This window comes from Gambusia affinis, linkage group LG16 (genome assembly GCF_019740435.1).
Source record: "Gambusia affinis linkage group LG16, SWU_Gaff_1.0, whole genome shotgun sequence".
Taxonomy (NCBI): Eukaryota; Metazoa; Chordata; class Actinopteri; order Cyprinodontiformes; family Poeciliidae; genus Gambusia; species Gambusia affinis.
The window spans coordinates 11,531,821-11,558,483 of NC_057883.1; the positions used below are offsets into that span (position 1 = coordinate 11,531,821).

A 26,663-nucleotide genomic window follows, 5' to 3' on the forward strand; every position below is an offset into this window, starting at 1 on the left:
TATAATTTTCTTTCTAATTTGCATCTATGCCCTGGTGTGTGCTGGTCGTTATCAAATAAATAAAATAAATACATCGAAGCCTGTGTTTGTGACATATTAAGAGTCTTAATACTTTTCCAAGGCACTGTGTGATTTTAAGTACGCGTTCCAGCCTGAATTAAGCAGCAGCAGCTCCACGTAGACAGACAAAAAGCAGATCAGAATTGCATTTAATTTAAAGCAAAATGTGAGTCTTTTTGCAAGCCGTTAGCAGGTGACTGAGGACACATAAGATGCGAGAGGAATTCAAAAAGAAAAGAATGGCTTCTAATCAAAGAGCAGGAAGTGGAGGTGGAGCCATAAAGATGGGAGACGGAAGAAAAGAGGTGGAAGAGTTTTGTCTATAAGCGCAGTGATGCGGCACAGAGTGTGCTGGTGATGACTCAGCTGGCTCTCCATATAGCCACCAATCACTCGCCGACTTCCTCCCTGCTTCTCTCCCTCCTCTTCACCCCTCTTCCTCTCACTCTTGCCTCTCCTAAAACTACAGATCTAATTGGTGGACGTTAACTGACCATACCAGCACTTGGATTATAATAAATCTCCGACTAAGCTCTCGGCCTCAGCACCTTACTTTTCACCACAGGTAGCCTTTGAGCTGTAAATGTGGTGGTGTCTAGGATTACTCTGAATAGCTGTATCTCAGTGTTTCATGTAATCATTTTGACTAATATTAGCAGGCTAAATTTGAACATTTAGCTTTCAGGGGTATTTCTTTAAAAATGACCATCAAATGAGGTTTCTCGATACAAAGCGTCTAGTGCATTCTCTGGTTTACTTTTTCCCTGCTTTGTTTCATTGTGTTTGGTCCCAATCGGTCTTGTCTTACAATATCACCGTTCTATACGGATCTCGCATCCAGCCGTCTTTGTCCCTCACCTCATTTAACACATCCTGTCTGTGTTCGCTTTCTGTCTGCTTTTCTGGAAAGGTGGCTCCTCCTCCTCTGCTCTTTTCTTTGAGCACATTGTGGAATGTGGTGTTAAGTGTCATCCTGCCATGCAACTGTGATACTTCTTCCTCTGTCAGGCGTTGCTGCGACGCTCACCTTACTAGCTCTGGCTCCATTCAGTCTCGTCTCCACATTCACCCCCAGAGGCACTATGCTCACCCCTCCTCCTCCCCCCATCATCCCGCCTCGTCACCCCATCCTCTCCACATCCCCATCCCTCTCGTCTTCCCTCCCTTTATCCTTCAGCTCTGGGAAACACACAGGCATAACCCTTGGCCCTACTTTTCTTCTTTAAGAAAGGTACGGGGACATGCTGAGAGGTTACAAAGCAGCTCGCCCAGATAGAATGACATGTCCACTCTTTCGTGAAACTTACCATCAACATTTTCAATCTCTTCCAATATTCAGACCTGAGCAGGCTATATTTGTGACATAGCCAAAACTCGCATTCATCGAGTTTTGGCTAGGAACCGTTATTGCCCAGATTACAGACAGTGTCTTCATCTTAATTACACCGGCTACAGTATTTACTCATTCTCGTCCTTTGTGTCACCATGTGCGCGCTCCGACATCCACACGCGGTTAAGTCACCTCTCGTGCATGTCAGTGAAAACCTCACCGAGGGTAATGGCCGTCTCTCATTTCATTTAATCTACCCAGAGGAAGACCAGCAGGCAGCCCAGTAGCCCTGATTAATAATAGGCTTTGGAAGCACAGCCTCTTTTCCGCCCTGCTTTCGGGGCTTCCTGGCTTTAAAACATTCCCACACACACCTGGTCTTCTGAAACCACTGCTCTTCAGTTTTTAGGATGACCAAGATGAGATGAGATTAAATCCTTATGATCTAGTAACCTTGAAGAAATGTAATTTGATGTTCTTAATTAAAAAAAAAAAAAAGTTTTTATTTCAGGCAAAAACAGCTATCAAGGGGCGTGCTGTGGTGGCGTAGGGGATAGCGCAACCCACATTTGGAGGCCTTGAGTCCTCGACGCGGCCGTCGCCGGTTCGATTCCCGGACCTGGCGACATTTGCCGCATGTCTTTCCCCCCCTCCCTCCCCCCTTTCTGTCAGCCTACTATTATATAAGGGACACTAGAGCCCACAAAAAGACCCCCTTGGTGGGGAGAAACATTTTTTTTTATATAAAAACAGCTATCAATAATGTTATAATAAATAACATTATTCGGGATTGCCAGAATAATGTTATTTATTGATTATTACATGTATAAGTTATCTTCAGCGTTGTATTCCCCTTAATACTCAGATTTCACCAAAACTGTAGCAGAAACACCCATGAAATGTAGTGTTTATTTCACAAATTATACTTCTTTTCCCTCATCTTTGTGGGGTAAGACTGGGAGTGTAACAAGGTAAATTAGCTGGGCTATCTGCTCTGGTAGCCAGAGCTACTGAAGTTTTTAAACAGCAATACCTTAATTTTTATGGGTGCTGCTCCTTTAGTTAAGACTGTCTGTGTTATTTGTGAGTGGAAATATTCCAAATAACTATTTGCCTTCCTTGGAAGCGAGTCAAAAGTCCTTCTTTCAGTTTGATGTTCAACAGAATGCATGTTGTTTTCATTCACAATGACAAAAAATGTGAATACTTTTTCTCTTTCTACCTTCATTAAGTCAGTTTTGCCCCTAAAGTAAACAAAGTACTTGTACGTTTTACACTCATTGATGTTACTGTTATGATATTATCATATCAAGATAAAATAAGATAAGATAATTTATTAGTCTCCAATTGGAGAAATTTGTCTTGGAAGCAGGGGCAAGACTAGTACAACAATAAGAACAATACAACAACAGTTTAGGGCTTGGTTTTTGCCATTTCTCTCTGACTTACAGACTTTTTGTGCCCCACATGAGGACTGCGTGGGATACATGCAGATCAAACATTTACACCTAATCTGAGTTAGTTATAGACCTACCATTGATTTGTTTCTAGATGAGATCTAAATGTTCCCTGAGTGAATGTTGTAATCAGCTCTGTTGCACAGTTGGATCTATTGCCATGTAACCCTTGTTGACTGGAAAACTGTGTGTCTCTCTCCAGGTGGTGCTGGAATGTGTTCTGCAGAGGGAACTGGTATACAATAAGGTCAACCCTATCTTCCACCACTGGAGAATCAATGACAAGAAGTTTGGACTGACGTTCCAGAGCCCTGCTGATGCTCGCGCCTTTGACAGGGGAGTACGCCGGGCCATTGAGGACATTAACAAAGGTGTGGGCGTGCTACTCTGCTGTCTGTGTGGCTTTTATCTGTGTTTCAGAGCAAGTCAAACCAGATAAGTCAGCATTACGTCCTCAGCTAACATACTTTGCCTTAAAAACACATCCGTCAAGTGCTGGCTATTGTTTCTTTTTATTCCCATTTGCCAAAAACATCTGAGTTACTTGTAGAATTCTCCTTTGTCACGTTAACAAGAAATACTTGTTCCGAATTCAGCCAAAGTTTCCACCATGTTTCTTAATCTTATTACACTTGTAAAAAAATCACGATGAAGCGGTGCGTTTACCTTAGCCGTTTAACGGCTGACCTAGCTTCTGTTCTGGGAGAGATGAGGGATGCATAGTGTCGATTGGTGTTGACTGCACCGTTGCTGCCGCTTGTTCGCTGAACCCAAGCAAGACCCTTCTTGTGATATCCTGTCGCTTCCAGTTGCTTAGATAATCTTGGGTCTTCCTGTAGAGACTGACTGTTTAAGGCTTCACTCTGTCTCATAGACAGAGAGAGAAGCTGAAGCAAGATGAGAAACTTTTAGAATGGATGGCACTCTGAGACATGGCTTGAACTTCAGTCAGGAGAAATCAGTCAGGTTTAGTTTCTGTTTGGTAAAATTAAGGAATGGCTGGCGTAGTCTTTGGCTTGCGGTGTACTGAGTGCTTTTTAAGTTGTGATGGACTTGAGTTGGCAGCTTTGGGTCCTGATAAGCAATATTTTTCTGTACGGAGCCAAAGGTTTCAAAGTCATCCAATTAGTAGGAGGCTTGCGAACTCAGCAATCTGCCACCCAGTATTCTTACACAAGAGGTGAGCTGGCTAGCTGGGAAGATATAATCTTTTTTTCCCTTTTTTTCCATTTTTTTCACTCTCTAGACTCTGGAACCCTAGGGGAGTATAGAGGAGGAACAGTACATCGTATAATAAAGGCTTATCACTGCTTTGCATCAGTCTCTTCTTGCCCACAATCCGTTCTAAAAGAGTGCCATCCGTTCTAAAAGTTTCTCATCTTGCTTCAGCTTCTCTCTCTTATCTGAGATTTGAACTTTTGGGCACAAGTCCAGGCAGTTTCTAGGTTAAAGGTACCTGTAATGCTTCAATTGTTGACTGTGTGTTCTATGACTTTGTATTTTTGTCTATTTATGATGTGAAGCACTTTGAACTGCTTTGTTGCAGAAATGTGTGGTACAAATAAACTTGATTGATTGATTGATTTAATGCTAATGCTTGGGTTTGCAAACTGCATTTCCTGTTAGAGAAGACATAATGCAGTGTTATCAAAAAGATAACACTTCTATCAACCATGTACTATTCAGATTGGAGAATGTTTTCGTAAAACTCAATTTGTTAATTTTCATGTCAAAGAACAACTTGTTCATCTTAACCCCTTAGACCTGCACAAAGTGGCAAATAACTGATGTTGAAGGAATTGTTTTTAGACCACACTTCACAGATTTCACCTGGTGAAATCTGTGAAGTGTGGTGAGTCGATACTTTTTCAAATCAACTTAACCTGCAGTAATCTTTTTGGATATGCAAAGTTAGTTTTTCCCATTTTATACATAATAGCTCCAGTGCAGCCAGATTAAATACTTTTACCACACAGATTATCTATTTGTTTTTTTATGACTGGACTTTGACTGAGCCATTCAAAGACACAAATATGGTTTGGTTTAAATTAATCTATTAGCTATATGTTTATGGCTGTATGTCCCGGACTAAAAATTTTTTCCTTCGACTCTGACCAGCTCCCCTGAACCTGCTGAGGAAAAGCCTCCCCACAGCATGATGCTGCCAACACTTTCACTTAGGCATTGGTGTGTACAGGAGATTGTGCTGTGTCAGTCTTCCATAGCACAGCTTTTTGCATGCAGGCCAGAAAGGTCAGTTTTAATTTCATCTGACCAGAGCCTCTTCTTCCTCATGTTTGCTGTTACATCTAAATGGCTCGGAACAGACAGAACAGGGACGTCGGAAAGTTTCCTTTCAACAATAGTTTTCTCCTTGTTCGTCCGGAAAGGTCAGACTTGTAGAGTGCACAAGGGTTGCTACTAAAGATTATTTTAGTAATTGAGTAATCCATCGACTATTCTGACAATTAATCAATTAATTTGATATAAAAAAAATGGATGGCACATTCTATAGATTTTTCAAATAATCTAATAATTCAATTCTTTTGTTTCTTGATTAAGAAAGTAGCCATTTTATTGTCTAAAGTGCAGTATAATAACATTCCTTTATTAAATCTGAACAGGGTGAAGCTAAAACTATGCCTCTTAAGAAATTTTGGTTAAAACATGTTGTTTTTTGTTGTTTTTTTCTTTTACCGGTATCTTAAATAAAAAAAATTATTTTCCATACAGTTTTGACTTAATTGCTACTCTGAATATGCATATTTCAGTAAATTACCTTTTTTGTGTCTGAGTCCTCCGGTTAACAATTAATTGATTTTTAAAGTAGTTGACGACTTTTTCAATAATCAATTATTCACAGCCAGGAAGCCTACATGTTGAAATATGTAGGCTACTTGGCTGCTTCTCCAGTTAATTCTGTTCTTGTCAAATTAAGGTAGAGAGCCGTGTTTTACTAGGTTTTCTGCAGAGCTACACTCTTTCCAATATTATCCCTGACCTGCCTGGTGACTTGCTTGGTCCTCAGGAAAAAACTTCTCTGGTTTTAACAGACCAACCGGATTTACACAGACTAAATTGCTCGCAGGTAGACTCTGATGACTCATAAGGGAATTTAGTGCACTAGATTTTATTTAGGGGTGTTGAGAGGAAAAAGGCTTAATACAAATGCACACCACTGAATGATCTTCTCATATTCTCACTTGTAAAAGCTTCACAGTCAGGTTCCGATTCGTCTTGTTGCATTACATAACAGCCCCCACCCAACATACGTTGAAGTTTGTTGTTCCACATGCGCACAACGTGGGAAAAAAAGAAAAAAAAAAAAAGAATGAAGGGGTCAGCTCATAGCTGCTCCAAATGCGAAGAGTTTCATGTGAACATCAGTAAGAGAGGTTCTGCCTTAGCGCCCGCACTTGTCTCTCCCTCTGTTTACCCTGCCACCCCTTTGCCTTTTGTCTGTTTTCGTCTCTCGCTTGGCATTCTCTGTATTCTGGCGATGTTGTGTAATGCCTCGGCTCTGCGCAGGCAGACGAGTTTGTCTGTATTCCTGTTGCATTGCTGTACTGCTGTATTGCTGTGTGTGTGTGTGTGTGTGTGTGCAAGCAGGAGCGAATATGTTTTTGCCTGCGCGTGTGTGCGCACGTGTGCATATCAGTCTTGCAGTCTGCTGTTGCCAAGGCAACGGCGGGCACATGGCTCAGGCAGCTTCGCGGCCCAGCACTGCCAGAGTCGTGCTGCAAGAGGCCTCTTTCTCTTGGAAGCAGAGCAATGCACGCAGACACGCACACACACTCACGCGCACACACTCAAACAAAGCCTTCCTCCATGTGACTCAGAGATGGACGGACAGAGCGACTGACAGACAGACGGCGTCTCACACAGGCTCAGTAAAATGTTCTCTCCTGACAGAGAGGATATTATCATGTTTCCCTGTTCTCATCCCAAGCACAGCCAACTGACTGACGCTGCTTTAAATCAGGCATGTAATTAATTGATTTTAATTAAATGAGACAATGTTTTATAAGATTCACTTGGTGCCAGTGGTACAGTAAAACTACTTTCTCTGAAATATTGTAGGAAAAAACACAATGTTCCAGTGGGAACGGTCCAAGTTTTTCCTGATTTTTCAATCCTGTTTTCTTGTTTTTTGTTTTTAAAGATGTAATAAACAAAGATTTATTGTATGATGGCAAATGTCACTGATTTTCCTTAAGACTTTGCTGACATTGTGCTGCCTTCACTGCCAGCTGGGAGAGCTCAGTGACAAAATATTCACACCACAGGAAGTTTGATTTCCTGATCAGTAACTCAGATCATTTTCTTTTTCTTTTCAAAGAGCAATTTACAGAGCAAACAGAAGCATGTTTGTTTATCTTATGGTCGAAACTGGCTTGGAGTTACAACTTCCCACTTCCAAGGTACAGTTGAATGCAACCTCTGTACTGGACAGTACAGAGGGGAGAGGCCCAGTTTAAACAAATTCATTTACATTGAAATATTCAACTGTGAAATGTTTCCGTCTTGTACTATTGAAGCTTATGAATATATTACTTTAAACTTGGTTGTATGTTTAGGTCTTTTAGGAAGTTTATATAAATTGAAGCAGAGGCAAATTAAAATTCATGTTTAAATCAGATATTTACACACGCCACAATAGCTTTTGGACTGATTGGACTTTTCCTTTTTTTAGGTCAGCAGGGATTACCAAAATTATTTAGATTTGCTAAATGTCAGAATAATGAGAGAGAACCTAAGACATCAGGAAAAGGACTATTGACGGCCACAAATCTGGCTGGGTACAATTTCCAAATGCCTGAACGATCTGTTCAAACATGCATGTACTACTAACTTCATGCTGTTTGAGAAGGTCAGGTTCTGTGTTTGGCCATCATTACACTTATAGGACAAAGAGCAATTTTACTAAATAAAGAGGAATTGTTTGTTTAAAAAAAAAAAAAAAAGTTAAGACAGTAAGAAAAATTACTTAAATATTGAGTTTCAGCTGCATGTATTGCTACATTAAAACAAGTCATTGCTTGTTTATAAAAGGGCCACTGGTTTTTAGACTTTATTTCTGAATAAAATCTGTCCACAAATCAATATTTCCTTCTTTAAATTAATTTTTTATCCTTTGTGTTATAAAAAAAAAAAGCTTATTTTTTATCATTATTATTTGTAATTTCACTCTATTATGCTTTTCAGTTTCACTCAGGAAAACAATTATCATTTGAAAGTATTACATATTATGCAACAGAAATATGTTAAAGCAACTCCTTTCTTTGCAAAGTACTAACCATTAAACATACATTTACTTTCTTAAAGTTATTTACTACACAAAACACAGACCACATTGTTTTCCTAACTTCTCAAAGTTCTTCTAAAAGATTGGTTTTCTGACTCCTATTATCAACTAAGAAGCTGTTTTGGAAATAAAAATGGTTCACGTCAGTTTGGGGTCACATTATTCTGGCTCTTGCATATTTCATTAACTTCTGTGTTTCCCCCCCCCCCCACCCCACCTACACAAAGCAGCTTTCATTTCCCCATTAGGCGACAGGCAAAGGAAACCAGAAGCCTTGACCTTTTCTGGCCTGACAAGGATCCGTTGTTATAAAACGTCTGGGGTGCTTAGCAGAGTAGACTTTAAACATTAATGGTGAAACAAAAAAACGAAAGATCGGTTTGCTGAGAACTCAGTCGAATGTTTAACAATGTTTGCTTGAAATGTTGTGTTTTGGTTGGAGGAAGACGACTGTTGTCGGGGGCAGGACTCTTGATTATTTTGAGTTTTTGCCCTCTAGTGGCGAACTTTTAAACTATGAGTTTGCCTACACTAGTACCTAGATATATATATATATTTTTTTTTTTTTTTTTTTTTTTTTTTACACAAGTACTTTTTTTGGATTAAGTGAAATGCTCAGGTCAAACGTTTCTCATGTGCCCTTCTTCTTTTCCAGTGTCTAGTCCGTTTGGTGAAGGGGACGCTCCTGAGGATGGACTATCGGTGAGTTACAGACCCTTCAATATAATTAAGACTCCCACATTGTTTTTTTACTTTAGAAATAGGAAAATGATCGTGGCTAGAAACTGAGAAGCAGTGCAAAACAAACCCAAAGCTTTACGATTCCGATCTTTAAACCACAAACAGGCATCATGAGTGGTGCCTTGTGACCGACCTTTTAATGTAAAGAACTACGACGTCTTGATACAAGTCAAAAACCAGATCAGCCTCTGCAATGTGGCAATTGACTGTCAATGAGTAGTTCTAGCATAAAGAAGCAGCAAGCATACTGTTCAAGCAAACCCACACATTTTTTGGAATATCAGTGACCTGTTAGTATGAGGTGGAACACAGATATGTCAGTCAAAAGATGGACAGATGTTTCTTTCATTTCACCAGTTAATAATTGGATAGCAAAAGGTGTTTAATAATGTGTTTTTTTTTAGTATAGATTTTGAACCAGTTGAAGCTAAAACTATGCCACTCCAGGCGTTTTCAGGATGTTGTTCTTCCAGAAGCCTGTGTACTCCAGTTAGCGATTAATCGATTACTAAATTGCAATTAATCTGATTGTTTCATCGCCATACTGTATGGAATCAGATATTTTGGATTCTGCTTTTGAAACAAGCTTTCGTTAAGGTCACGTTTTGTTATCCTCTAAAGCAAATTCTGGTGCCAGTCCACCCCACTATTGGCATTTTCTTTATTCCCAAGAAGGTTGTCATTTCCTCTGAATCCGCCCGATGCATCAAAGTTTTTATAAAATGGAGCAGGAGAGTATAGAGAAGAGGTGACGCTCTATTTCTGCTCTTGAGGTAAAAGTTCCTCTTTAAGGAACCAGCCCAAACATACAGGAAATCCAATGGCACCACTGTTGCCAGGCAGCAGGGGGGTGCACTAAGAAACTGGTAGAATTGGAGGGTGGTGGTGGTGGTGGAGTGGGTTGTGTTCATGGGGTTCAGTGAGCCACCGAGGGTATCACCATGGTGATTTGGCATCTGAATGTTGCGGTCGGAGGCCCGGGCTACAGAGAAAGAGAAGTGAACCCAAGGCGAGCGCTGCAGTCAGAGAACCAGCGAATGCCACTGTCCAATAAGGTGTGCAGCAGTTTCAAGTGATGCCGCTACTGCGATCACTTCCTCGCCGTCATTTCACGTTCATCAGAACACTTCAAAATCAGCTGCTCTGGAGTCCAGACGAACTTCAACCTTGCTGTTATTAAGCAGGCAGCCAGTGGCTAATTATACGATGTAACCATCAATCTTATTTATTGATTGATTAGCTTCATGCATCTCTGATGATGTGAATTGGTTTTCCTCGTAGCCTTGCATTGCTCCACATGTGCGCTTGGAAATGTATCGAAGATGGTCCCTTCCACCCACATCCTGCCCACTGTGGCCAAGCTCCCACATGCATGCCCTTCACAAGCTTACCACATTCTTCCTCTCTCAAAACACACACACACACACACAGAGACAGACAGTATGCACATGTTACATATTTTACCCATAAAGTGGTTGCACAATAAGCCTGCTCAGCTGTGACAGCCCACTGCCAGGAATCATGCAGTACCACAACAGTCCTTCCGTCAGCTCGGAGTAAAGTGTCTCTCTTTTCCCTCCGTCTAACAGCACAGGAAAACTTCCATCTAATTTGGCTCTGGCAGGAAGTTTTCTCTTATCACTTTAGTACGCAGACAGTTTGTTGGTCACTTGTCGTTTACAGCCTCCGTAAAATTTATGAGCTCAAAATTTATCAGCCAATCAGGATCTCCCTGGTACAGAAACATTTTCTTTTTTTTTTTTTTTACAGCGGAAAATCGCTGTAGAAAACCTGAGTGGATAAAAGATGAAGCCATATTTTCAATAATTGTTTATTAATTTACTAAATTTCATTGTTTTGTTTTGGGGTTTTTTGGGAATAGGTATGTCTGACTGTAATTCTCAAACACTAATCTTTCCATGGAAGGAGTTTCTCTGCTGTAGAGGTGGCTCCCAAATATATAACTTTGTTTATCTTCTGGTTTCATATTTGAAGATATTCCATAACTTTTACAAAATCTGTTGTCCAAAAAAACATGACATGCAGTGATAAAAATCAACTTCAGATCATCTCCTGGACATGAAGTGGGCAAAGCTCAGAGATCGGTAGGAATTTTGATGGAAAATAATTTCCTCATCATGATGTTGAAGCATCGTAGTGATGGTGAACCCAGGTGATAAACTCTCCACATAAAGTCATATAATGAGCAATCTTGTGTTTGTTCATGTCTCCGGCTTCTGACTGCCTGTGTCTTTGGTTAATGTTGTCATCTTAGCCTCGGTACGAATTGAGCTAAAGCTTCATCTGATATCAAAATCGAGATCTGCCATAGTGCTACACAGTAGTTCCTTAGTTATAAACGTGGCGTTGACCTAAGGTGAACACTATTCATGAGCCCTACATTAAACCCAGTAAATATTCAACAGCTGCTGCACCAAAAGACAGTCAGAAATATATGATGGCGACCCTTTTGAAGCTACAGGTGTTTTTGTTTTGTTTTTTGACATTTTCTGTTAGCATAGTTAGCTTAGTCAACTGTCAAAGTATTCACTAGGTGGTATTTAGATTGTAAACATTCCTACCTTGTTTCAAAGTATTTTACATGTTCTACATGTTTCATGTCATATAGAGTTTAAAAATAGTTTGACGTGTGAAAGTAGAAAAAGAAGAAACTTCCTGTTAACTGCCCAGTGTTTGCCGAAGCTCCTCGTCGCTCCTCCATTATTATTACTGACACATGAGTAACAAATGCTTTCCCTCTCCTTTATGTTAGTTTATGTATATTTTAAGAGACTTTCATTTTTAGATGTTGTTTTTTAAGCGTGCAGTTGGTATTGTTGCTTAAACTTCCTGTGCTGCAAAAACACAGTATCATCATTTCTGGATCTGTTTGATTGAAGAGTGTCAGTTTGATACCAACATTGGATCAAATCAGACCCGTTTCTACACCGAAGCTGTTTAACAGGTTCAGCTGACTGACAACACAATTTTAGTGACAGAAACAACAAAACAGAAAAGGAAGTTGGGCAAATTTTAGGTATGGACTTCACAAACAACATAGCTTCAGGTAAAGACTTGAGACGTAATGTCCTCGCTAATTTATACTGCTGCTTCAACTTCACCTGAATATTGAAGAGTCCTTTAAGGCAGAGCAGATGATTCTTAATTCTCACCAACAACAAAAAAATCTCCCTTCTACTATGTTTGAGATTAGTAGCTGGTCCCCTAACTCCCCAGGAAGAAGCACAGACTCAACCCACCTCTGTTGTTTCTTTAATTGTAAAGTGACGGCTGCGCTGCAGAGGGCTAGTAAGCGTTTCAGTATGCTGACGCTCTTTCACGGGCCTCCCAGTCCTGTGAGGGCGGAAGTGTCCCTGATGTTGGTGCGCAGCCCTGTTGCCCCTGAATCCCCTCCCTGCCCCCAGCAGCCCGCCACATCTCCAGGGTCAGATCAGCCTCAGGTTGGCCCCCACGCATGCCTTTGAATGGTGGGGCTTAGGCAAGCGCTTTAAAAGGAAGCCCAAGTCTGTTTCCCATTTCACCCCCTCAACTCCCTCCACCTCCACCACTCCACTCGTTGCTCTCGTTCCTCTCGTTCCTTTCCCCCTCTCTCTCTTTCTCTCTCTTTCTCTCTCACACACACACACAGCTGTCATTTGGCTTTTCAGGCTCCATGCTGCATTTCCCCAGCTGGAGCTAGTTTATGACATTCCCTCTGCAGACTCTTGGCCTCTTGTGCTCTCTCTGTTTCTCCGGCTCTAACATACACACGCAGAAACACACACGGCGCAATCTCATTTTTTCCTGCTCTGTTCTTTCTCCTCTCCATCTTCTTCTGTCTCCTGTTCCTCGCATTCCAATGCAGACACAGTGGATGCTATCACACTCTTCTGTGTTTGTCAAAAAAAAAAGAAAAAAGGAATGCATACACTACACCATGTGCTTGCAGCCTGAAAAGGGGGGAGTAGAAGTGAGGCAGAGGGGGAAAGGAGTTAAAGGAAGCATCTCTTAGCAACCACAGGACAGTAATTACTGTAGCAGCAGCTAGGAGCAAACCAGATTTCCGCTGCGTGTTAAAGCACTGGCGTGGGCTACTTTACACACAGCTCTGACTAACCGGAGCCAGCCGCCTCCTCCATATGCAGAGGGAGGGAGGAGGGAGGCAGGAGAGAGGACTAACCTTGCCTTGTGAGGTCGGGATGTGTGTGGGAAAACAGGGACTTCAAGCTGGTGTGTGTAATGCTTGGATAAGGTTGGATCAAAGTTGTCAGGATGTGTGTTTTACCTGAGCTAGAACAAGCTGGAAGATCTCTGCCCCGGTGATGCACAGAATATCAGAGCTTATAATGGAGTTACTGATCATTTACTGATCGTTTGCCCTCAAAACTGCCTGCTTTATTCAAAATACTCCCTTTATTACGGCACGAGAATATTTAGCTTCTGCATCCAGCCTGGAATGCTATTTATAGATCCTCTAATCCTGCTTGATTTTGACAGTGAATTTTCCTCATGAGATCAGTCAGCACAAGGTAAAAGGAAGATTTACTTTCATTGCTGGCTTCACTTCTTTCAAGAGCCATTTTTGTGTGTGTGCGTGTGTATGTGTGTGTATGTGCACGCGCGCGTGTGTGTGATTGTTTGTGGGAACACATGCAAGCCTAATGGGAACTTTGAGTTCTTGTAACAGAAGGGCCTTGAGTCATCACCACACAGCACAGTCATTTGGTGAAGCGTGGGTACAGGATGCCCCCTGGTGGTTAAAGTGGAACGCTTTTATGCGCACACGCATGACAAGCCTACGCATCTTGAGTCAAAAGTCGTTTTGGTCATGAAAAGTGACCATTAGTGCCTCTGACTGAAATGATAAAGTAGGAATTAGAGGACGTCAAATGTTTGGGACGCAGTAATTTGTTTCATTCTTTTTTTATTTTAAATTAGCAGAGCCCAGGTTGACATCTTTGAATATATCTCAGGTGATTGTAAGTTTTAACAATTACTGGCATCCTTCCGGTGTTGATATGTTTAAAGCAAAGCCTAACCTCACACTCAATCTTACAAAAAGTCAGCCTTTTAATTGGAGAGCGGTTTTTGAGACGATCGTGAAAAGAGGTTGGTTTTATGTCTGAGCAGCTTGTTTTGGTGGAAGCAGCCACCAGTGTTTTATTTAATATATCCCAGTACTGCATCTCAAAGAGTGAGAAGTTTTTCAGCGCCTTTTGAATGACACCAGGCCCAAACCCTCACAGATCCTCCGCCGTACTTAACACGGCAGTTGTGAAAAAGTCTCAAAAAGTGGGTCTTTGTTCCTCCCAGTGACCAGGAAACACTGTTATAACCCATGGAAACAGAATTATGGATTACTGATTAAAGCTTCCAGTCAACATAAAAAAAAGTGAAGCATAAATTTTTTTAAAAAATACATGAGTCCCACTCATATTGTGGAAACTATAGTGGTATTACTGATTTTTGTCATGTAAGTTAAATAACAGGTTGGGTTAATCCAGTCTTCTCACACCCGTGTGCCCTGGCTGAATAACAGCAGGGGGCGCTGTGGCAAAGCTATCAACTATTCTTGTCCTGCAGCCTTTTTCTGCCATACCAGGTTTTCAAATGCATCATTGTACTGTGGACATCCTGTGGTACCATAACTGGAGTCAACTCTACAGCAGTTCATATGTTTAATTTTGTAGTTTCCATGTCGGATTTTTATACCTGATTTCTTCCGTTTTCAGGTGTGCGACGATCCTCCCTCACTCTGTACGCCAATCAAAGAGCCCTTCTCTCCTCTCAGCAATGTTGTGTCCGCCGAGCCATTCAGGGGCTGCTACGTGCCCCCCCAGCCATTCGATGACAACCGCCGGTACCTGCCTCCCCAGGTGGGTCTCTGGTGGAGCTGCTGAAATCCGCCTGTTGAATAAAATTCACGTTTGTAACCATAGTTTCAATATCAGTCACACATGATGTCATTTAGCATTACCAATAGCTGGTAATTAGTCCGTCACAATGCTACAGAGGAGGGGTTTCCGGTTTGTACGGGCTGTTTAAGGTCACATCACGGCATCTCGGTTATATTTAGATAAGACTTTAACTTGCCACTCCAATTTATTTTTACCCACTCAGTTTTGAACTTGCTGGTAAATTTTGGATTGTCGTGATGTTCCATAAAACAAGTGTGTTTGAGCTTAAAGTCACAAACTCATGGTGGGGGATCCTCTTTCAGGATTTTTTGACACATAGCTGATTTTATGGTTTCATGAGGTGAGATTAAGGCTAACCCGATTGGCCCCAGAGCATCACACTACCACCACCGTGTCTGATTGTTGGTATGATTATGTTCTTCCAAAAGGTTTACTGAAAATTTCCTCTAGTCGTTGGGATCTTGATTTTTAATGTTACTGTATATAACTGAGTTTTATTTTTGATTTTAGTAATCCAGCTAACTTTTAACTTTTCTCTTTTCTGACGGTTTCCTTCAAGTCGACTCGCCGAGTCAGCTTCCGCGTGGACGAAGAGGAGATCGTCCGCATCAACCCACGGAAAGACGTTCTCATCCGAGGCTACGAGGACTACCGCCACCCGGTCATGAGCAGACACGAGGTCGGCCGAGAGGACATGGACTTCCCCGCCTCGTTTCACAAACTGGACAGTAAAAAGTGCGAGTATTTCTTCGACGGCCCCGGCAGCGACTGCCTCTCCGGACCCGGCATGGGCATCGGATCGGGCCTCGGGTTGGGCCTGGGCAAGGACCCCGCCATTAAGACTCAGCCCTCGCCTCTCGCCAAGCCGAAGGGCCGGCGGCGGCGGGAGGACGGCGAGCGCTCGCGCTGCATTTACTGTCGAGAGATGTTCAACCACGAGGACAACTGGCGGGGGCAGTGCCAGGACGCGCCCGACCCGATCAAGCAGTGCATCCACAAAGTCAGCTGCATGCTGTGCGCCGAGAGCATGCTCTACCACTGCATGTCCGATTCGGAGGGGGACTTCTCGGACCCGTGCTCGTGCGATACGTCCGACGAGCAGTTCTGCCTGCGCTGGCTGGCGCTGCTGGCGCTGTCCTTCATCGCGCCCTGCATGTGCTGCTACCTGCCTCTGCGCGCCTGCCACCACTGCGGCGAGGCCTGCCACTGCTGCGGGGGCAAGCACAAGGCCGCGGGGTGAGCCGGACCCTCAGGCCCCACCTCCACACACAGCGGACTCTGGGACACCCTCAAAGCTAGCTTAAAAAAGGCAGTGGATACAAGCGGAAATTTACTAGCCGGCATCCTTTTTTCATTCCTCTCTCAGAAGGGGTGATGCGTCGTTGATCCCCAGCTATGAGGGCTTTCGGAGATTTCAGTTTGCGTTTGTCGCCGACGAGCAGCGGTGGAGGACAAACCACGATGCTTTGTGGGAGCTCTGAGCAACACGTTAGGTACAGGAGCCTAAGGCTGAGACGGAGGAGACGTCACGATCAACAGACTACCAGATCTTAATACACACTCACGCAGACACACAGGTCTTTGACATTCACCCTCATAAATTGACAGTCGGGCCACAACATGCAACTCCATGAAGGAAAAACGAATTTTGTACAGATGGCAACAGCTTCAACCGTTACACGTGGAGGACAAAAAAAACTAACTACTTGCTGTTTGAGTGTGCTAAAAGGGATGTGTTCTTGCTTTTTGTGGATTTACAGTTTGGGAAACAGTGGCCTTTCCTTCACGGTTCAAGGATTTGCAGTCGATGTAATTACTAGCCAGCAAAAAAGTGCACTAAATGGTATTTATCCCCTCAAAGTAAAGGCAACCTTCAGAGGTTCTTGTGGCATGTCATTCCCCATCTTTTAGCGTAACACTTTAAAGTTTTGCAGCCACTCATCAAACAGTCAAAGCTTCATTCTGTCGGTACGGATTTCCTGACCCGAGGTTATTTATTGAATTTGATTGCATTCCAGATTTAAGCTATTTTTTGTTTTCCCACAATGAGAAGCGGTAATATTGGTCCCTAGAACAGCTTTTCCAGTCTCCACCTCAGACGAGGCACACAGAACCCTCCTGAACCCTCTCGTCCCATCAGAATCTGCTCCACAGACACGTTGGAGCCCTCATATGTACAACTGTAGAGAATTTATGATTTTTATTGTTTCACTTCTTTCTCTTCTTGCTCACATTTGTAATTAGTTTTAAATTAAAGGTTGAAATGTTGCTCAACCAGCAAGTTTTTACGTTGGTGAACAAAGGAGCTGGAGCTCCTTGGTTTAAATTACAAGGCACTTAAATTTAGGATATTCTCCGATTGAGAAACTATTAGCTATTGGATCAAGTTTACAGGTTAATTTAATACTCAGATTGGACTGTGGAGGGAGGGGGGGAACCCCTTGTCAAAGCACTGCTCTCCAAGCTTTGGTTGCAGCACCGGCTCCAAATTTCTGTTTGTCCTTTGAATCTGTTTTTGTGTTCTGTCTTTTCCCGTAGCATGTCAGACGTTCTCCATTCATGTGTCATCTCTGAACAGGCCCTGAATGAATGCATTACTTTGGGAACGCAGAGGGGTTGTTTTTTTTTGCAAGTGCACGTGCATATGTCTACATATGTACAGTTGGGTCTTAATTGCCCCACTGACGACTGGATTAGGGTTCGATTCAGAGCTTAAGGCAGGTTTTGTCTGCTGGATTAAAAGGCGGATGAAGGAAGGGAAGCTGGATAGACAGCGGCTCCTTGGTTCTGTCCAGCATCTCAAAAAATATATATTTGCAGCAATTGTGTGTTTTCTTTTTATTTACCATAAATTGCCAGGAAAAGACTCAGTGAGGTGTTTCTGCTGTATTTAAATGCTTCCCCATGTCACACCTTGCCAGACTACCTTTTTTGATGTCTGCACACAGATGAACACAATAATAATAATAATAATATTAAAAACTGCCTCTGAGCTCGTTCAGAATGTTGTGTTAGGTGAATTTGGATGTAGCTGGACAGAACCAGAGTCGGTGGTTGCACTGTCTTGGATTATTTCATCTACACTGAAGGACTACAGTCAATCCAGGCTCAACGGGGAAGTAAATAAATATTACAGTACTCATTTTAGGTTCTCTTAACAAGCTGCGTTTTAGCTTCAATATTTAAAGATCCCCTATTTTAACTATTAAAGGAGTACCAGCTCAGTTTCGATGCATATTTCTCCCCGACTGATTTTTTTTTTCCATCAACGCCAACTTTGTTAATCTTCAGTGTTTCAGAATTCAGGTTTACTCCATCCCCACCCAGTGAACGAGGCAGATAACTTTTCACCTCCTGACCCTGATGGCCCCGACGGCTCGCTCCAGTCTGGACTTGAGTTCAGTCTCTCTCTCCCCCCTCTTCCACGCCGACCGATGCTCCCTTTACTTTCTATGCAAACTCTTAACAAACTCAAAAAACACTGTCGTCTCTGCAGACTCGAGTCAGTAACGGGACGGGGACGCTAGCAATAGGTCAGCGGCCCTGACCCCTGGCACCAAACTAAGCGCCTGTAAATACCTAACACTATATTTAAGTACTGACAATAATCCCAGCTTCTTTTCTTTCGGAGTCTATAAAGATAGAGCTGTATTTATCGTCGCTGTCAGCCCGTACCGTAGCTTCTAATGACAGCAGTTTGTACATAGATCACCTTTTAGTATTATTTCACATTGAAAAGTAGAGGGCTTTGTGATGGATACGACTATTGAGCTTCTAATAGAGTCTCTCTCTAGTTTTGTACGGTAGAAGGAAGGTTAGTACAGTAGCGGGTGTCCACTTGTTTCTAAAGTTTGCTATATAAATAAATATATATATATATATAAATACACATATAAAGCTGCTAGATACAATCACTAATTTTATTGTGTTGACAGAGAAATCAGCTATGAACGACTGTTAAGCCTAAGTCTCCAACAGCATATAACAGCCGTCCTTTTTCAACGTTTGATTGCTCTGTGTGCACGTGAGTGTTGCCTGTATGTGTGCGTTCTTGTGTGTGTGTGTGTGTTTGGGGGGGGTCGTGTGTGTGTGTGTGCAGAGGGAGTTGGTGTGTTAACCAAACGTTTGATTGCTTGTCATTATTCTCCCATCGTAATCGGGTTGACCGAGGTTTGATGCACCTGATTAAAACTTGCTGGCTGAGAAGCAAAAGAAAACAGACGTGCATTTATACAGAAAAAAAAAAGTGTAGAGAATGCTGAAATAACCCTTCTCATTCTGCATTAACCAGCGCAGTGCAACTTCCTGTCTTGTACTGTAAAATATATGCAACATGTGTCTGTCCGCTTTAATATATATTTATATATATATTAATTTTTTTTTTTGACCTGCATTATCTAAGACTTCAGTTTTAACCACTTTGCTGCTAGTCTTCTATCCTCTTTCAATCTTTGAAATTGTGCATATCTTTGGGAATGCATACAGGTGTACATTCTTGACATTGTGTAGATTTAAAAAAGATCAAATAAAAACAAAACAAAAAAAAACAAAGAAGCTATATCAACCTGTTTTCTCTTCAGTGTATTGTTTAAAGAAAAGATTACACAGCAGTGGAGTGGTTCTGTTTCAATTCTCCGATGCTTTGGTGCACTGATAATGTGTAAGCTTTTTATTTCCCCCCACCACCACCACCCTCACCCCTTTTGCATCTTACAGCGCTTGATGTAACATTTGTGATTAGTTCTAAGTAGTGGAAGACATTTGTGTTTTTTAAGAACTTGCAGTATAAGTGGTACTACTCTTAACAATTCTGTAAACACTGCCTGTTTTTTCTTTGGTTCTTTCTCAATGCATATTTTTCCGAGCATTTGCGTTTCCTTTAAGTTTCCTAGTGCCATTGACTTTCGCATCCTGACAACCTCAAAAAAAAAAGAAGAAAAAAAAGTGCCTCACGTCCATCCTAGTTTCTATCTTACAGTTTAACGTCGCTCATCCTGGTTTAATTGGTTTCTACATGTCTAGGTATTATCAGGTTTGAGAATACCAAGTATCTGATGTAAAATTTAGAGAACCAATAACTCATGTCATAGTTGTATTTTCTTTATACAGATGTAGCTTGTTACTTTTCGTAAATATATAATGTAAATATGCATACATATGTTTGTAACTGTTTTTATGTTACATCATACACTTGTAATTTGACATATCAAATAACATTATCATAATAAAATGGTGAATTTTAACCTTTTTGTGCAGTTTTTTTAATTTATTTTTTTGCATATGCTCTTATTCTAATAAATCAAAAGAAAACCCAAGAAGTCTGTAATATCTGAATACACAACTGCTTTGAAGTCTTCAAAGGTCCCACCTACTGCAAGAATAGAAGGACATCGTTTTATTCATACAGATCTGTGAAACAATTTCTCTGTTTTTGTGGGATATAAACAGCTCTTTAGTCCTACTCTCCATGAAATCTGGTATTTATGGAAAAAAAGTCAGAAAGAAAGAAGAAGTTGTGTTGGTAAAAGCCGTGTGTCAGACAGCAAACATGTGGAGGTAGGTGTCCTGGTAAGATCAAAACATTTTGACCTACATATAAAATGATGGAGGTGAATACAGAGAAATCCCGTTAGATGTTATCAAAGTCTGTCTCTAGGTGAGCAGAAGTGGTAGAGACACATGCAATGTCCAATTACTTAACAGAACAAAACAAGCAACATATCACTTTGCATCTCTTTACATGTTGCTGTGAAGTGGGCAGACATTCTTGTGATTTAGTAAAGAGGTTGTGAGTTGTAGTTTCCAAGTCAACTGGACTCTGAAGAAACCAAAATACCAGGAAAACAGGAGTTTTAGTTTAGTTGTGTCCACAAAAACACTGTAAGTCACAATTTCATATTAAAGCAGACTTCTTCATTAAGTGGGATTCATGCTCATTGTTAAAGGTTAAAAATTGTTCATAGTGTGTTAACTCTCTCCCTAGAGAACCTAAAACGTTGCTTTCTTAAAGTTAAGATTGGAACCTCTTTTGGGAACACCAGGCCTACTTCAATCTGGTGATAAGTCAACTGATGTCCTACCAGTGTCTTAAGCTGGTCAAACTGGGCATTTAAAGCACAACAACCTCATGTAATTTCATCCTCCTGCTTGATGATTAGGTGATAGATAGGAATGGCATTATTTTCACAGGAATGGCATAATTTTACGTTGCAGAAAATTTGAGAATAGGACGAGAAAACCTGAGTACAATTTTTGGTTACTCAGCTCATAGACATTCATGTCTATGGCTCAGTCAACCTTAGCTAATTTTTCACATACGCCTATATCAGTTTAATATCTGACATTTAAATAAAGTATTATTATGGTCCACCTATTATTATAACATAATAATAATAATAATAATAATAATAATAATAATAATAATAATAATAATAATAATAATAATAATAATAATAATAATAATAATAATAATAATAATAATAATAGTTTTATTGTGAATTTATGTTTTTACCGGTGGCGGAACCTTTTATCATCACTGTTTCACTCCGGCTTTTGTTGCTGAAGGAACTCCTTGGATACACGGGCATCATGATGAAAATGAATGGGTCCAAATCATGTCCATATTGACACACATCCACCCGTAACATTACCATGTTTTAATCAAGCAACGAAGCAACAGTTCGGGGATGGAGAGTGACATTTTGGACTCCTTGGAGCAGCTCGGGTAAGCTAAATCGCTGCTAGCATGTTGACTAGCTGATGTGCGCAAGTCGGGTCCTCAGTAGGACTCAAGACGACTAAAGTGCGAATGTTTTATACCTCACGGTTGTGTGCGACGCTCCGCAGCTATGACGGGCCTCTGCTGGAGGAGAAGGTGCTGTTAAGAGCGGCAGAGGGAGGCCTTTCGTCCCCGGAGTATGTGGACCTCTGTCGGTGGTTGGCGTCCAGACTGAAGCCCCTCTGTGGTTTGGAGGAGAGCATTACATCTGGACCAGGTGAGTCACGTCCATTAATAACAACTAAAGGTTCAAAGATTAAAGATTTGAAAGATTCAGTGCTCTGCAGGAATCTTAATACCTTATTACAAATGGTCTATCACAAATGTGAAGTAGAAAGAAAAGGATACGTCATTTATTTAATACACAAAATCAGAAAAATGTGGCATTTGTTTAGACACCCCTTTAGAAAAAAAACATTCTTTTTAAAGGGCACCTTTACATTTAATTAAATTTTTGTGTTATAAAATGAACCTGTGTACCTGGAAATACATAATAACCCCCTTTGATAACATCAAGGATCTTGTGCTGAAATTTCAGAGGCTTTGTGGTTTAGTTCCACTTTTAATATTAGTTAGCCTAAACAAATTGCCCTAAATTTTGATGATTTTTAAATCTTTTTACTTATTGCAAAGTATTTTAGTACGTTACCATCTTTTCAAACTTTCCAACTCTTGGTTTTCTCTCTTCAGACGACATGGACAGCCTCCAGGTAGAGATGAGCGGTTTGCTGAAAGAGCTGCACTGTCCCTTTGAAGGAGCTGTTTCAGGGATCCTCCGGGGCAGCACACGGAGCACAAAAGACCACCTAAAGTTTGTCTGTAAGTGTTCGCCCCCTTCGGTCAGCTTCTTAAGGGAGGATTGGGATAAATTTAAAACAAGGATGGTCTTGTTTTAGTGTTTTTGAGCTCTGAGCTTCAGGCGGCTCAGATTGTCGGCGCCAGAAGAGACTCTGAGAAGCACCGAGATGAGAGTCCAGTTCAGCGGGAGCTTTCAGCCATCTGTGAGACGCTGACGCTGCCGGAGCCTGGAGGAAGAGAGGCAGCAGAGTTTTTTTCTCAAGTAAAAAACAAGGTGAGGCGGCCAATTTTTAGTTGGCCTGATTTGTTTCGTCTCTATTTTTATACGGCTTGTTGATTTCAGTGAGATTCTACTTGGCATCGCTGCAATACTTTGTGAAAATTAGCAGGAAAACAAACGATTTAATATGAAAAATAACTTCTAGATTTGATTAAGACATAAAGTGTGAGAATAGGGGAGGTGTGCATGGGGCACATACTCTTTGTTTGTGTTGTTCGTCCAAGCGGAAATGATTTACCAAAGTACGAAAACCTTTAATCTTAGGTGGAACATTTGCTTCAAGAACTTCCTAAAGGCTCCATTGGTTCTCCAGTGTTCAAGAAGTCTCTGAGCAGTGAGCAGTGGGTATGTAAACATGTTCAAGCCATGCGCTTTACGTTCCTGCCGAGCCCGGTTCTCACCGAAGCGTATCCCCGCAGGAGAAGTTGCACGGCATCAACACGGTTCTGTCGTCGGAGTACGAGTGTCGCCGCAGGATGCTGATCAAGCGGCTGGACGTCACCGTTCAGTCGTTCGGCTGGTCAGACAGAGCCAAGGCACGTAAAACACGGCGTTACTCACTGAATACTTAGCCGACGAGCGTGGCTTTGTTGCTAAGAGCGTCTTGTTTGCTCAGGTGAAGGTGGACAGCATGGCCAGAGCCTACCAGCCCAAGCGCCACTCTCTGAAGCCTCAGTCCTCGGTGGACGTGGCCGAGCTGCTGGCGGCCAGGGAGGACATCTGCAACGTGGTGAAGACCAGCAGCGGCTCCAGCCGGGTGAACACCGCCTGCGCCGTCAACAAGGTGCAAGACGCAAATTACAGTTCCACATATAAATAAATAAAAAAATACGAGTTGATGGGCGATACTCACAGAGACGTTTGGTTACCTTAACAGGTTTTGATGGGAAGAGTGCCGGACCGAGGAGGACGTCCCTCTGAGATAGAACCCCCACCGGCTGAGATGCCCCCCTGGCAGAAGAGGCAAGATGGAGGTGGAGGATGGGGTGGGCATGGCAGAGGACAAGGAGGCAGGGGGGGCTGGAGTCAAGGAGGTGGAGGAGGATGGGGAGGCGGTGGAGAATGGAAGGGAGGAGGATGGAACCAAGGAGGACACAACAGACATGGAGACTATGGAGGACATGGAGGGAAGAGAGGACGATACCAGTATTAGCATCTGCTGTGTTTTGAGTTTTCATCTGATCCAAATGTAGCTCTCTACACACGCACACACCATAATCTAACATAAACTCAACTCAGTTTATATCTGGTGGAACAAAACACTCATTTGATGGCAGCCAACCTTCCCTCCTAATTTTTTATTTTGTGTTTTATGGACAAGTCAGCTGTTGTTACTAGGGGTGCACTGATTGATCGGCCCTGATTTCCTAATTTTATGTGATCGGCCGATACTTACATGTGAAGCCGATCTAATCCATCAATCTTATCTACCTCCACATCTGCAGTAGGAGGCCTGATTTAAACTATTAAATTCAATTATAAATTAACAAAGCTCTAAACTTCTCATTTTATTTGAGAGCACTACCTCATGTGCAGTTGGAACAAGTTTGTATTGTTCAGTGTTTCCCAATGAAATAAGGTTGAAGGTGTTGAAGGTGACAATGAAAATTGGTATCTGCCGGAACTGGATTCAGCAAGTCAGGCTTTTTAGAGATCGATGATCGGCCAGAAAACTGCAATCAGTGCATCTCTAGTCATTACGAGATCACAGGTAATAAGCGGGTTCAATTAAACTAATGTAATGTAGCTCCAATTGGGAGCTACGGGTCGACAAACAAGACTTGTAGGACAGCTTTTCTGGAAATTGTGTTTTACTTTGTTCTTTAGCAACACAGGCCTGGGAAACTGATCGTGGAATGCTTCAAGATGCTAACTGTGTTTTACGTTTGACAACAAACTACGTATTTTTAACTGTGAACACCTGAAGTATTAGAGCGGGTGGATCAGAGGATGACTATGATCAAATCTGCAGTGCTGGTTAAAAGTTACACCTGTTTTGCTCTTAACGTAATATCGGTTTTGGATTTTTAAGTATGATTTTTAATTGTTCTTCATTTGCATTTACACAACAAATTCTAAGAATTAGGTGCACAAGTTTGAATTTATGGTGGACGTTATTGAATCTACATTTACACACAGACTCAAATGTACATGGATGCCCTCTAAATGTTTAGCTAAATGTAACTCCAGTAGAGTTTTTCGACAAGCGTCTGCCATAATTCTGGTTGGTTTTTGACTCGATTCTTGTAGATTTAAACCTAGGCAACACATTTTCAGTAGCTTTAATTTGTGTTCATTTCAATACACTAACAAAATGAAATCAATCATTTTGACCATTTGTGGATTGGTGAAAAAGAAAAGTTTATTCTTGCTATTAAAATGTTTATTCGGCCCACCTCTGAGAGCAAACAAATAAAGCATAAAAAAAAACAAATGTGAGTATTTGAATTAGCATGATGTGACTGTAAACGTCTGACCTGCACTGTAAATGTGGCCAGTCCTGGTAAAACTCATAGACAAGGTGAAGAGAACAAGAAGTAAAATTGCAAGCTGTTGGAAAAGGTTGACCACAGTGAGAGGGCTTCATTACCGTAAATATCTGAACAGAAAATTGTAAATTTCGTCAATTTTTCTGCATAATTTCACATGGAAAAAAGGAGAGCTCCTCTTAAATTTGTATTATATTTTAAACTGAAAACAACCAGCAGTGCTGTGAATGTTCTACCTAGAGTAGATAGGAGCCCTCGCATCGGATTTAAATGAATAAAAGCCTCCATCAGTCTCCACAAAATGGACTGAACATCAACAGCTTGACGCAAAAACAACTTATTTCAATACTTTTACTTTTATCGGCAACAGCATGTTGGCTTTAATACATATAGTTTATAAACATTTTTACAATATTTAATTGGAGCAGAATTTACAACGACAAAAATACCTGTACACGGTTGAACCTTTACACTATAGTTTTAATTCTTAAAAAAGAAAAATCTGAAGCATTTAGCTCATATCGTCATGTCTTAGAAAAACTTGTCAACAACAATCAAGCTACCTGAATAAATTGACTTAAATTTTTTGTTGTTGTTCCAGAGAGTCCGTAAACATTTCTGTGCAGTTTAAACTCTTTATTGCTTTAATAATCGCAGTGAGGAATAAACGTGGGGCGACTCCAGTCGGTGCGGTGTGTGAGGAGAGCAGAACACCGGAACCGGAGACGCTCCGTTCAGCCGAACCAGCTCACTGCTGCGCGTCGTCTCATTTATACAGGAAAAAAAATAAATAAAACCACGTTTTATTCGTATCTCCTTCACAAAATGCTTTATCACTTCAATAAATTACACTCATTCAGAAGCATGTCCTTCTTGGCTTTCCAAAATACAAAAAAAAGTTCCGCCTTCCCATTTTATAAGGCACTTTTTAATAGCTTAGACAGTGTATTGATTTGATTTTAGTTGCAGCAAACAGTAAATCTTTAAATACAAACTCCAATTGTTAGAAACCCATAAATAAATAAAACTCCCCCATTCCCTCCAATAGAAAATAAAAATTAGCACTTTACTCTTCGTTCCAGTTCTCATCTGTCCAGTGTTTCACAAAGTCCAGTCCTCACTGTCCCTCTTACAGCAGGTGTGTGGCTTTAGAGCTCCTCCGAGGTAAAGTAGATTTTGTTGAAACACTGCAGATGCATTTTTTTTTATGCAAACAGCCTGATTTATTTATTTATTTTTTTTATCTCAACTCTAGGAGACAATCAGATTCAATAAGCTACTTTCTGAGTTTCCCAACAGACAGCAGAGACGAAACAAACAACAATACAACAAAGGTACATCTGAATAAAGTGGAAATATAATCCAACATGGTTAATTCAATCCAAACAGCTGAACTCGTTACGTAGATTTATTAACACTGATATAGATTGCGAGACTGGTTTTGATGATTATGGCTTACAGCTAATAAAAACCCAAAGTTGTACACTGCAAAAGCACAAAATCTTAC

At 41.3% G+C, this 26,663-nt stretch overlaps 2 protein-coding genes across 2 annotated transcripts in view; both read left to right on the forward strand.

Annotated features, from left to right (window-relative positions):
• spred1 (sprouty related EVH1 domain containing 1) overlaps positions 1-20,054 on the forward strand; it is a 39,927-nt gene extending 19,873 nt beyond the window's left edge. The window contains exons 3-6 of the mRNA XM_044143791.1: positions 3,050-3,218; positions 8,808-8,854; positions 14,626-14,769; positions 15,371-20,054. Coding sequence (XP_043999726.1) covers positions 3,050-3,218; positions 8,808-8,854; positions 14,626-14,769; positions 15,371-16,051 — 1,041 coding nt within the window. The 3' untranslated portion in view covers positions 16,052-20,054. The remainder of the gene's footprint in view (positions 1-3,049; positions 3,219-8,807; positions 8,855-14,625; positions 14,770-15,370) is intronic.
• A 1,312-nt stretch (positions 20,055-21,366) lies between these two features.
• fam98b (family with sequence similarity 98 member B) lies at positions 21,367-26,384 on the forward strand. Its single transcript, XM_044143792.1, has 8 exons — positions 21,367-21,535; positions 21,658-21,806; positions 22,280-22,408; positions 22,486-22,661; positions 22,932-23,012; positions 23,087-23,203; positions 23,284-23,451; positions 23,545-26,384. Exons 1-8 carry the CDS (start codon positions 21,498-21,500, stop codon positions 23,818-23,820), a joined length of 1,134 nt encoding a protein of 377 aa, XP_043999727.1. The 5' UTR covers positions 21,367-21,497; the 3' UTR covers positions 23,821-26,384.
• Positions 26,385-26,663: the final 279 nt, after the last annotated feature.